General features: G+C 43.1%; 1 protein-coding gene across 1 annotated transcript in view; it reads left to right on the top strand.

Annotated features, from left to right (window-relative positions):
- ST14 (ST14 transmembrane serine protease matriptase) overlaps window positions 1-12,732 on the top strand; it is a 194,634-nt gene that overhangs the window by 95,632 nt on the left and 86,270 nt on the right. Inside the window, exons 7-10 of the mRNA XM_068124816.2 lie at window positions 3,732-3,767; window positions 8,026-8,254; window positions 12,019-12,152; window positions 12,271-12,374. Coding sequence (XP_067980917.2) covers window positions 3,732-3,767; window positions 8,026-8,254; window positions 12,019-12,152; window positions 12,271-12,374 — 503 coding nt within the window. The remainder of the gene's footprint in view (window positions 1-3,731; window positions 3,768-8,025; window positions 8,255-12,018; window positions 12,153-12,270; window positions 12,375-12,732) is intronic.

The following is a 12,732-nucleotide window of genomic DNA, read 5'->3' as shown; positions in this document are numbered from 1 at the left end:
AGCCAGAGGTACTCCTGGGGGTGAGGTGGAGAGAGGGCAGTGAGGTGGAGAGAGGGCAGTGCAGGGCGAGTGAGGAAGAGAGTTTTTGATAAAGATGGCAACCCCACCTCCAGGACGATGCTCGGGTCTATCATACCGGAGGAGGGAGTAACCCGGGAGAGATATTAAGGAATCGGAGACATCATGAAGGAGGAAAGTTTCTGTTGAGCAGAACAAGTCTGGTTTGTCAGAAGCAACCTGTATTGAGAGATCAGTCAAGTTTGAGCGAAGGCCCCGGATGTTTGAGGTCCATACCATTAATGAAGAGGAAGGAAGGGGGAGCACCGGATACAGAACGGGGGGGGGGGGGGGGCAGTGTAGGGTAAGATGTGGAAGAGGAGGAAGAAGTTGAGAGAGCTGTTGAAAGTGTGTCAGAGATTTCAGACTAGCTAGGAGAAAGGGAAGGAGGGAGCAGACAAAAGGATTGATGGTGATTGGGTGAGGCACGGTGAGGTGTTATTTGAGTGGGGGTGGGAGGGGGGGGCAGAGCGAGGTAGAAGGTTCGGGGAGATAGAGGTGAGGGTTGGAGGGTGGAAGAAGCGGGGAGCACGCTTTGAGGAGGAGTGAGAGGGGGGAAATGGAGAAAAAATGAGGGTGGGGAGATTTGAAGGGGAGGGGCGAGGTGGGAATTTATGAGGGGAGGGGAAAGGGGGGGATTTGAAAGGGATGGGGGAGATTTGGAAGGGAGGGGTGAGGGGCGAGTTTAGGAGGGGAGGGGTGAGGGGGAGTCTAGGAGGGGAGGGGTGCAGGGGGAGTTTAGGAGGGGAGGGGTGCAGGGGGAGTTTAGGAGGGGAGGGGTGCAGGGGGAGTTTAGGAGGGGAGGGGCAAGGGGGGAGATTTGAAAGGGATGGGTGATGGGGAAGATTTGGAGGGGAGGGTGAGTTTGGATTTTAGAAAGTGTTGTACGATTAATGGGAAACGAACATTTATTGCAAAATGTGTTTCTTGTGACCTTCGAGTCAGAGATACATTTAAGGACGCTGGAGGGGGGAGGGAGGGGGGTGGAGTGCAGGTGATTTTAGGGAATGTAGGAAGGAGGAACTGTAAGGGATGGAATTTTTTTTTGGAATGAATAGATTTGGCGAGCAAGTCGAAAGCAGCCTCTTAAAGAAGAAGAAGAAAAAGGTGTTATAATATACAACAGAATACAGCACTTCAGGGGAAAGTTTAAACATTTTTATATTGAACAGTGAAAACTATCTTGGGAAATGGGGGTGAAACACGTAGTCGAATCACGAACGGACGAATAATAACAACGAATAAACGAATAAGAACAACGAATAAACAAATAAGAACAACGAATAAGAACAAAGAAGGAAATGTTTTTTTTTGTTTTTTTTTGTAGTTGATATTTTAAACAAGGAAGTATGGGGTGAAAAGCCTGGGAAATGCTGAGAATGAAAGTAAATAGACCACAATCGACCGCTGAGAGAAAAAAGCCTCAAGGTAGGAAACAAGGTACTAGACCGCAAAAAACGCGGCACGAAATATCCGACGATTTTTTAAACGGGTATGAAAGATTAACACCGAGAATTTTCCTCGGGACACACTACAGGTACACACACCGAAAGATAAATACAGTTTCGACCAAAATACAATTGTGAACAATTACTTAACTTCGAAAGCGTGGAGAGCTTGTACAGTTTTGAAACACCATGCCCTCGTCGACAAGATCTCGTGAGATCTCCCATGGAGATACAGTATCTTGTTCACAAACAAGCGGACAAACAAACTGACAGACTGACAGACTGACAGTGGTGAAAACATAACCTTCATCCACCTTTGGTGGCGGAGGTAACTAAAGTTGGAGTATCTTCTCCAAAAAGTCAATTTGGCTACATATAAGAACCGACCTGGTATGTTCAGCTGATTGCTGAGGCAAGGGTCACTTTTCAGTACTCCAGACCATGGCAAAAGCCAAAATAACAGCCCTGATTGTTTAAAACTGGCAATTCTTCTTCTCATTCATAATAATAATAACAACAATAGTAACAAGAACTACCATTTTATAACTTTGCTGCCTAGCAAAGACTGTCTTTGTGTGTGTCTGTGTGTTCGAGTGTTCGATTGTTCGATGTAACTTTTTTTCTCTGGGGACAAACATTATTCAAAGAATGATGTCGGGATGGTTTCACATGATCATTTATTGTGATCATCCCTACCTTGTTTACATAATTTTTGGAGTCCAAACTTGAATGTGGGTGTCTGTTGAATGAAAAATAGGTGGCTTTGCAAAGTGCATCCAGGTCTGAGTTCTGCTGTTTAGTCTATTTGGCTAGTGATCCAGCAGACCACTCATATGAGAGATGTTTGATAGAGGAAAAACAAACAACTTGGTGGTTTGATGGACCTCGCTAACAGTTTATTAACCACATTTTTCAGATTATAAAATGTTACAATTTGTCTTTTTTTCATCTATGACATTTTATTTTTAAACTAGAGAAGCAGCTGATAGCGTCCAGTTCAGGAGGTGCTTTTAAGCCATTTTAAGCTTTTAAGCCAAATCGGTCATGTATGGATTTGTTGGACTATATTACCTCCATCAAAGAATGAAAAAAATCTCTGTAAACATTTCCTTTATTTTCCAAAAGTACCTCTCCTGTATTCATTCATAAAAATAACACCTTAACAGATCATATACTAGACAAAGGATTTCAAAAAGAAAATTGTTGTTGTGATGATTTTTTTCGACAAATCCAAAACCTCATCCATTATAGTTGTTATAGCTGCTATTTAATTATACTTTAAGGCCTGAATTAGAAGCTCTATGACAGAGGTCAGTTTGAGTTATGTGAACAGTGTTCATCACAATGACCATGACACATTTGATAGGTGGAATGATCTGAACTTTTGATTCATCTTCCATGTCAGGCAGATGGAAATCCCAGCCAATTGGGTGCAAAACAATATTGTATTATTTCTGCCATAATGGTAGCATGCTTAGTTAATGATAGTAGTTCTCTACATATGAGCATTCTGTTTGTAAGAACGGACTGCAAGGTGAAATGAAAGTGTTTGTTGCACGAGTTCATCACCATGGTCTGTGTCCCAAACAGAGTTGAATGCTAATGTTGTAAAATGTTTCAAGTATATTTAAGCATTGTTGCAATAGAGCTTTAAGTATCTAATCCTACTGTAAATTTGCAATTGGTCACTGGATTTGCCACCAATACAAATATTTATTATGGACCCAAGGCATCAAAAAGCTACATTCAGTATCTTAAACAATCAGTTTAAAATGGAGCACCTCACCTCCATTAGAGTATTTAAATTATATCGGATGTGGCAATAAATGTGAATTGTTGCTCCCAGCTTGCCGGCTCGATGACCGAAGACGCCATTTGCATTTTTGCCCGCTCCATCCCTACCCTGTGTGGAATCCTGTGCGAGTACGGGCAACTTGCTAGTGCTGTATTGTAAAATGCTTATTTTGTATCCCAGGTGTTGTGTGCAAAAGCGATCCATTAAATCACTCACTGACTTCATAAATAATTAAGAAAAGTGTTTATAGTTTACCCTTCATGTGAAGTCGTAATATCAAGACAGCTGACCTCGTGGCTTTTACCGACACTGCAACATCGGGGAGTAGAACTACCATGGCCAATAGGGTGACTGTGAGTTGCAATGAAAGTGTTTGATTAATTTGAGCATTCTCAGCCGTTTATTTTTTTCCCCATTTTTCTCTGTTCCAGCCTCAGATGAAAAGACGATCCTGCTTGCACGATCTTGTAAGTGTGATATACTCTTTATTGCACTTTTCTTGTTCTCTTGAACTTCCTCTCTTTTTTATCTCTGTTTATTTATCTCTCTTTTTCATGATTTATTCTGTCCACTGGGCTCTGTGTTGGGATAGAAAGTCGGAATTGCAAAACGATTGCAAAATGATGTTTTATTATTTCTGCCACATAGTAGCATGTTCAGTTAATGATAGTATCTCTGTACATATGAGCATCAGTTTGTGTACATAAGAGCATCATCAAGAACTGACTGTGAGGTGAAATGGGACTTGTTTGGGAAATGGGAAATGGGCTGTGACTTTGTTTGCTCCATTACTCCTCTTGTTTCTTTCAAATATGTTAATTGTCTTCTTTCAAATATTATTCGTCTGTCTCAATAAAGTTGAGGTTGTGTGTGTGTGTGTGTGTGTGTGTGTGTGTGTGTGTGTGTGTGTGTGTGTGTGTGTGTGTGTGTGTGTGTGTGTGTGTGTGCGCGCGCGTCTATATACTGTATTTTCCCGCAATTTTTTTTTCTCTGCAACTGCTTTTCTGATCGATGCAAAACTTTAAACATAGGAGGGACTCCCCATGCAGAATATTTTATTGAAGCTGTGGGGTCAGAGGTCACATGGTATGGCAGCCATATATGGATTAAAGAAAAAAAATTGCACATAATCTTCTCTGAAACAACTCAACAAAAAAGTAAACTTGGCAGATGTCATCAATGATGACATCATTGGTGAAGTAGTATTCCAGCCATAATTGGTTGAATCGAATCCTTGTCCGAAAAAAATCTGAAACTTCATATATCTGATCTACAACCCAATAAAAAAATTAAAAAAACACCTTTAGAGGCCATTTTTCCCCGCAAGCGGGGGTTGGCCTTTTTCGGGAACTGTGGTTGTTGTTGTTTTTCGGTCCCCTTTTTGAAGCAATGTTTTACGGCCGGATGCCCTTCCTGACGCCAACCCTTTTTGCCGCCTTTAACGACAAACAGGGAATTACCAGTGAACTGGTACTCAATTTGCCGACCTCGGAAGGATGACAGGCTGAGTCAACCCCCCTGGCGTTAATTCAGCGATTGACCGGGATTCGAACCCAGGATCCTAGGATCCTAAGCCGGCACCCTAGCCGCTAGCCCAACACCAGGGTCTACGACCCAATGTGAATGAAAAATTTAATTTATGATGTCATCAGTCACGTGGTCAGCTGGTCATAATGGATTGGAAATAAAAACTTAAATCTTCTTCAAAACCGCCTGACAGATTGATGCAAAACTTCATACATATGATCTTGATTAGCCCTGGGGAATATAGTTTGAATTTTCTTCATATTATGAAAATGAATGAATGATCGTTTTAAGGCCATTTTCCCCGCTAGAGCAGGGGTTAGCCTTGCGGGCCCCATGACAATCATGGTTCCCTGTTTGAGGCAATGTTTTTATGGCCAGATTCCCTTCCTGACGCCAACCCTTAGTCGCCTCTTACGATGTGCAGGGATACCGTGTACCTATTCTAAGCCGGGGTACACACCGGGATCATTCATCCCAGCAAGCTGGTACTCAATTTTCCGACCTCAGAAGGATGACAGGCTGAGTCAACCCCCCTGGCGTTAATTTAGCGATCGACCGGGATTCGAACCCAGGATCCTAGGATCCCAAGCCTGCACCCTAACCGCTAAACCAACACCAGGTTCCAGGTTTCATATTCACCTTCATTAATGCAAATTACCTTATTGTGCACAAAAGTGGTCGCTAAGTATCCTAATAATCAATCAATAATCAATAAAGCCATAGATAATGGCAATGTATGTGACATAATAGGGTGCATGGATGATATGGGTATATAGGCAATAATAGGGTACATAGGTGTTCACTAAACGATGGCATTATTGTTCAGAATGAGCGTGCAAGGTGAGACTATATGCGCTCTACCCCTGTGCCGTTCTAGTTGAATTTGTATCATGTGATATTCTCCATGAACTGACCAAGTTAAAGTTTGCCTGTTTATTTCTTGTGACGTTGAGAGGGAGACGAGAGAAAATGGGCACAAAATGAAATTGCCTCGTCAAGTAAAAACAATTGAAGCTAACTTAAATAGCGAGATCACCGCCTCAGGTGCTGATACAGTTTTTTAACGAGGTCTGGTCGTCATGATACTTCTGATTGGGTTTGCGTACAAAACAAGTAAATGCGTATTTGAATGATTATATTTTTGTTTTACATACCATACCCAGGCTAAACGGGTATGGATCTATTTTATTATTATTATTATTATTATTATTATTATTATTATTCTATGTTTTAATTGTGAAAAATTTTTTAAGCTTCCATATTTATACTCTGCCTATTGTGAGAGTTTAATATTTTTGCTTTTTAAAAACATTTAAGTAAATTCACTCTTCATCTTAATTCAGTCCTTTTCAATAATTGGGCAATCAACATACTTCCAATTGATTTTTTTGAAGACAGTTGTGTTGAACATATTGTGATCTCACTGCCGACATCGGGGACTCGCTGCTCAATGTCGCAAGGCCCGAACACCTCGGTTCGGACGTCCCAGTTGTCAATTCCGCCCGCTGAGTGCCAGTTCAGAGCCACAAGGGAGGGTGTGAGTTACTGAAGGCAGAGCGGCTGAGAGTAGTAGTTTCGGATTTGAGCTGTGGTGGCCATGGACCGTTTGATGAAAGCTCCTTTGCCGCATTGAATCACAGTTGCCCCGGGTTGTTCCAAGCAAAATTCTCTAGATCGCTGATGGTGTGTCCATCAGGAATGATCTGATCGTGGTTGAAACATCGTTAACACAATCATGACCATTTGCTAATGATCAGTTTCCCTGCCATTACATCTCTGCTTTTCCCCCGCACATCTTAACAGTCTCTTCCAGCGATGCAGTGAAGTCTGATCTTGTGGAAATGTTCACCATGAACGGATAGCTCACCCATTTCATGTTCGCCATGCAAGGATAGTTTTCCACTTTCTTTGCAGCATGTGAATTGCATAAAGCAGATGCACGTGAAAACACCATTTTGCGAATTTCCCAGAAAATCCTATGAAGGGAAACGACTTAAACCTAGTGTAAGTAGACACTCGGCAACGATCGTATACGTAAGCACAAGTATAAAGCTAAGCAGACGATGTTCCCAGAAGTGTAGGTTTGACAAAAAAAAAATCGCCAATTTTAATATTTTCACGTGTGACCAGCTAATGACAGTGATCTCTTACATCTCTGACAGTGATCTGCCTATTTAAATAAGGTAGCATCAATTGTCCAGTGTCTACAGTGATATCATGATAGATTAAACACAATGGTCTTCAAATAAATCAATTACAAGTACGTTAATTGCCTAATGATTTTCTGAGAGCATCTGTTACTATGGGCTACTCTACAAAATACTTTTTTTTTTTTTGCAAGTACAGTATCTCAAAAGCACTATAAGTACAGTATCTGAAGAGATCATAAAGGTGCTGTGACCTGGGATATATGGAATACCAGCAGGAGTACCCGGCCGTTGCCCGGTGTATTTTTTTGTGGGGGCCTAAAATACTTCCCTTCACCTACTAAGGAATGGGGCCCCTTCACACCCACGGTGATGATTAAAAGAAAAAAAATCCACAAAAATCCAACTTTTTTTGGGGAATTTTCAAAAAAAGAATTTTTCAATATATATGTTTTCTGCTAAACCACTCCCTGGCTCTCTGGCTCCCTGACTTCCTGTCTCTTACTGATGAACGTTTCACAGACTTTCCTCTCATTGATGAAAGTTTGACAAAAATCTGTTTGACAAAAACAAAAATCTGACAAAAAACAGTTGCAGAGAAAAAAAACTACGTGAAAATACAGTATATGGACGGACGCGCACACACCATCTGAGAAAAATGGCGACACACACAGATAGGCACTCCTCAGTGTCTGTTGTAGATTGAAGAATATGAAAAAAATGTATCAAAATTGCATATTATATTTTCTAAAAATGTACTGCTAAATGTTTAAAAATATAAAATGCTACGGTCAGTGAATTGGCAGTTTCCTGCAAATCTATGACGTAGCATGAATTGTGTGACAGGAGGAGCCAGGAGCTTGTAATTTGTGTTGCAGGTCAATCTTTCTGTACTTGGCATTAGTCACATGGATTTTACTTGATACCAAATTCTGGTCCATATTTCAGCCATGATGAGGTTGTTATTGTTATCTTTGGGTTTGACATTGCGAGCTTGTGAATGGTACATGAACGACGCATTTCTGATTGATTGCTTTCCTCCTTGCCTCAGCGTGTTCTAAAACTATACGGGCGACTTCGAGCCCAGTTCAGTTCACAAGTCCTGGGTTTCAAAACGATGAGTATCCTGCGAATTCCCAGTGCCAATGGTTTCTCCGTGGAAGCCCAGGCAAGCAGCTGCGTCTGAACTTCCAAGTCTTTGAATTAGAGGATGATTGCTCACAGGACTTTGTGGAAGTTTTTGATTCACTCATCCCTGCGAAGAACAAGAGCATCAGTGTGTAAGAATTACTTTTGCTTCGTTGGAGGCATACATGTTTGTGTGTATACACATGCACTTCACATTGACAATAGGATGATGTCGTATTTTACTTGGATTGGTAAATTTTGAGCTCGTTCTACTTTGGGCACTGGTTTCTGTATAAACCTTGACATTTCAAAATTTAGGCTTTGTATCTCTAATGTTGGATTATATGCCGAGAGCAGGATGGCCAACCTGATACCATTATTACCCTGTGCCCGCGAAGCGAAAAGCAGTGTTAGGCATTTGGTTGCATCTGTACGTGTAGCGTGTCTGCATTTTCAAAATTCATTTTCTTGGCAACCATTGGTCCGAGTGACACGAAATTTGTACCATTGACACGCCTCCTCCTGTAAAAAAATTTGTAATGATCATTATGACATATAATTAATTATGAATAATATAATATGTAATAATAATATGTAATACTAGCAGAAGTACCCGGCATTGCCGGGCGGGGGAGGGGAGGGGAGGGGAGGGGAGGGGAACGGGGGGGGAGGGGAGAAGAGTGGGAGGGGGAGGGGAGAGGGGAGAAGGGGGGGGGGGGTAGGGAGGGTGAGGGATGGGAGGGGGTGGGAGGGGGGAGAGGGGGGAGGTGAGGAGGGGAGGGGGGAGGGGCGGGAGGGGGAAGGGGGGAGGGGAGAGGGAAGAGGGGGGGATGGGGCGGGTGAGAGATGGGATGGGAGGGTGGAGGGGGTGGGAGGGGGAAGGGGGGAGGGGAAGGGGGGCGGGGAAGGAAGGAGAGGGGGGAGGGGGAGGGGGGGACCCGGCAGAAGTACCCGGCATTGCTGGGCGGGGGAGGGAGGGGAGAGGGGAGGGGAGGGGAACGGGGGGGGAGGGGAGAAGAGGGGAGAAGGGTGGGGGAGGGGAGGGGGAAAAGGGAGGGGGAGGGGAGAAGGGGAGGGGGTAGGGTGGAGGGGGTAGGGGGAAAAGGGAGGGGGAGGGCGGAGGGGGAAAAGGGAGGGGGAGGGGGAAAAGGAGGGGGAGGGGGAGGGGAGAAGGGGAGGGGTAGGGTGGAGGGGGCAGGGTGGAGGGGGAAGGGAAGGGGGGAGGGAGAGGGAAGGGGATGGCCAGTCAACAATGACGTTGCAGTTCTCATGGTCAGAGAGCAGCACAACAATCGGACATAGTCCTGCATATTCGCAACAGCACGAAGCGGCTTTTGGAGACTCACCGATCCTGTGACGTCCTCCAGTACCGGCGTTGCCGGGCGGGGGAAGGGAGACCCGTACATTCCCAACCCGTACATTCGCCATCTCGACTCGAGCTCACTCGGACAAAAGCCTCGCACAAATTACACCGTGAAGGTCCAATGGTCATGTCTATGCCACAAATCACGGGCGCACTGAATTGAAAATATATAGAACGCTCATACTCCGTGAAAAGTGAAGCCGCCGTGTCGCCATCTTGGTCAGCACGACTCGACCAACTCGCTTCACGGATCTCGTTTTGTGCGGCAATAAACTGCTCCAATCGGTTACGGAAGGGTTGTGGAAAGACGTTTCACAGCTGTTTCAAAGACATTTATTTCATATCGCACAAAATCGATACAAAACACGATCGCATAAAAGGTGAAAAAACGTGTGACGTGTGACGGAATGGAACATCACGTGATCGCTCTGAGCGAATCAGCGAGCTGCTCTGGAACCGGCTGAGATTAGCGGGTACTTCGCTGAAATGTGCTGAGGTAAATATGAATAAAAAATATGGATCGTCAAATATTTTGAGTTCGGCCATGTTTGTCCCAGGCTCAATGGCCATGTCTATGTCAAATATCAAGCACGTAAGCCTCTCCGTTTAGGAGTCTATCGGTAACATTACACACACACACACACACACACACACACACACACACACACACACACACACACACACACACACACACACACACACACACACACACACACACACACACACACAGTGTTTTATATATATAGATGTAATGATAATTATGATTTTAGGTCACGTGGTACAGGCGCCATCTTGGAAAAATCGGAAAAGGTTACACCTCCATATCTCCCAAACCACTTCATGGAAAAAATTGAAACATTGCTCATTGTAAAGTACTCCCTATCGGGAATAAGATGTGTTAATGATGATATCATCGGTACCTTAACTATGATGTCATAATTCGACAATTACAACGTTTCATTCGATCTATGAATTTTTCTTTCTCTGCAATTATTGGTCCAATTGACACAAATTTTTCACCATATGAGCGCCTCCTCCTGTAGAATATTTTAATGATAATTATGACATCATAGGTCACGTGGTGCAGGTGCCATCTTGGGGAAAATGTAAAACGTTGCACCTCTATATCTCCAAAACCACTCCATGGAAAAAAATATGAAACATGGCTCATTGTAAAGAACTCCTCATGGGGAATAAGTGTTGTTAACGATGACGTCATTGGTGTCTTAGTTATGACGTCATAATTCGACAGGGACAACGCTTTGTCTGATCAGTTTTAAAATTATTGAGCGTGATCTACGCAACAATTATATTAGAGAATATAACTTTATGTCAACGATGGCCGCCATAGTGGATCAAAGAAGGGTCACTGGAGGGTCACTTCTATTCAAAAATAGAAGAGTTGGCTTGCACCAAGTTGACTGCGCAGGGTAAGTATTCTATGAATACCATCTAGTTCAGTGATTGTGAAGCACGTCTACAAGTCTACTAGCATGATAATGGCAGCTTGATGATGGTGCATATCTGTACTATGATTGTGGATATATGTGCAGAACTTTGGAGTTTTTCAGGCAAAAAAGCTTGTATTTAATCAGCCATAGATCGTGGATCTTGTTAGACAGTGCTGACTGGCATAGGCATTTTGTGGATTTAGTAAGGCCAATACAAGCTGGTGGGATTTTGTGCGAGTGTTTCCTGCCTCCTCTTCACATGTAGTGCCATTGGCCAAAAGGTACAAAACAAAGCAGATTGGTAGGTTACAAAAGCAATCAAATTATATGTTTTAATGAAAACAAAATGACAAGATATCCATGGTAAAATTATGACTAAGGAATTGTTTAGCTAGAGTTATTGTAACTCGTGCTAATGGCAATTGTTACTGTCCAATATTTTTAGGAGTAGGCTGCATCCTTGCTATTTATATCATACAGATCTCCTGGCATCAAATATGAGGATTGTGTTGGTCATTTGAAGCCATTATCCATTAAAGAATTCAAAGCAACTTATTATTGTTGCTGAACATGCCGACACATTAAGTTGGCTATCTTATTTCCTACTTTTGCACAGTATTGGCGTGCTTAGATTTTTGAGCTGCCTAAGCCATGCCATATTGAGGCTGGAACAAACTTCCAGTGCAAGAAAGTGCTTGGTGTTCTAAACCTACCCACTCCACTATCAGCTATAAATGGATGAGGTGTGTGTGTGTGTGTGTGTGTGTGTGTGTGTGTGTGTGTGTGTGTGTGTGTGTGTGTGTGTGTGTGTGTGTGTGTGTGTGTGTGTGTGTGTGTGTGTGTGTGTGTCTTCGACTGCAATAATTTACACTCGTTTTAAATTGTTTATGGCCTATAGATAAATGTCAGTTGTTCGTAAGAAACAAGCCATTTCCTAGCAGAGGTCTAGTTTTTTTGTTGTTGTTTGGTTGTCGTCACAACCTTGTGCCAAGATTCCTTTGTTTCTGCATGTTTTTTGGAACGTTTTACTTTATCAAGTCCAATGAAAACTGTTGCTCATGTTTGTGTCCTAACACTCCATCGATTCATGTTGTGGATGCAGAAAATGTGGAAAACAACAGCCAGGTTCTATCACGCTGACTTCCTCCAGCAATATCCTTCTGTTGACTTTCTTCACGGGTGACCAACATAACTTCCGTGGTTTTAAGGCCAAAATGACCGAGCTTCCGCCATCAAGTGAGTTCTACCCCAAATCCAATCCCCTGCCCCTTTCCCCCATTCTTAACCCCCCTCAGTGTTTTCATTTTTCTTTCGACTGACTCCATTCATTTTCTTTCCTCATCTTCATGAACAGAATGTAATTTGACCTTGGAAGCTGTGGAAGAGGAAAAAAACTTTACAACACCCTTTTTTCCATCCCACTACCCACCAAAGACCCACTGCATTTGGAAAATAAAGGTTTGCAATTAAATGTTCTTTTAATTAGAAGATTGGTTCAAATTAGGCTTAGACTTTTGTTTGTATTGAGGCCTGCATTTTAATTACTAACCCTGGGCTGGCAGGACAGCTTGGAGGTATGCACACTCACCTCTAAGCTGTCTAGCCTGGGTTGGAATCTCCGCCCAGCGATAAAAACTGTCATCCCGGTGTGTACCCCGGTTTAGAATAGGTACACCGTATCCCTGCGTGTCGTAAGAGGCGACTAAGAGGGTTGGCGTCAGGAAGGGCATCCGGCCATAAAAACATTGCCTCAAAAAGAGAACCATGACAATTACAACTACATATGGGCAGGGTACAGCCCGAAGTACCCCGTGGG

This window comes from Myxine glutinosa, chromosome 1 (genome assembly GCF_964187855.1).
Source record: "Myxine glutinosa chromosome 1, kmMyxGlut1.1, whole genome shotgun sequence".
Taxonomy (NCBI): domain Eukaryota; kingdom Metazoa; phylum Chordata; class Myxini; order Myxiniformes; family Myxinidae; genus Myxine; species Myxine glutinosa.
This window is presented reverse-complemented; position numbering and strand designations above follow the sequence as displayed.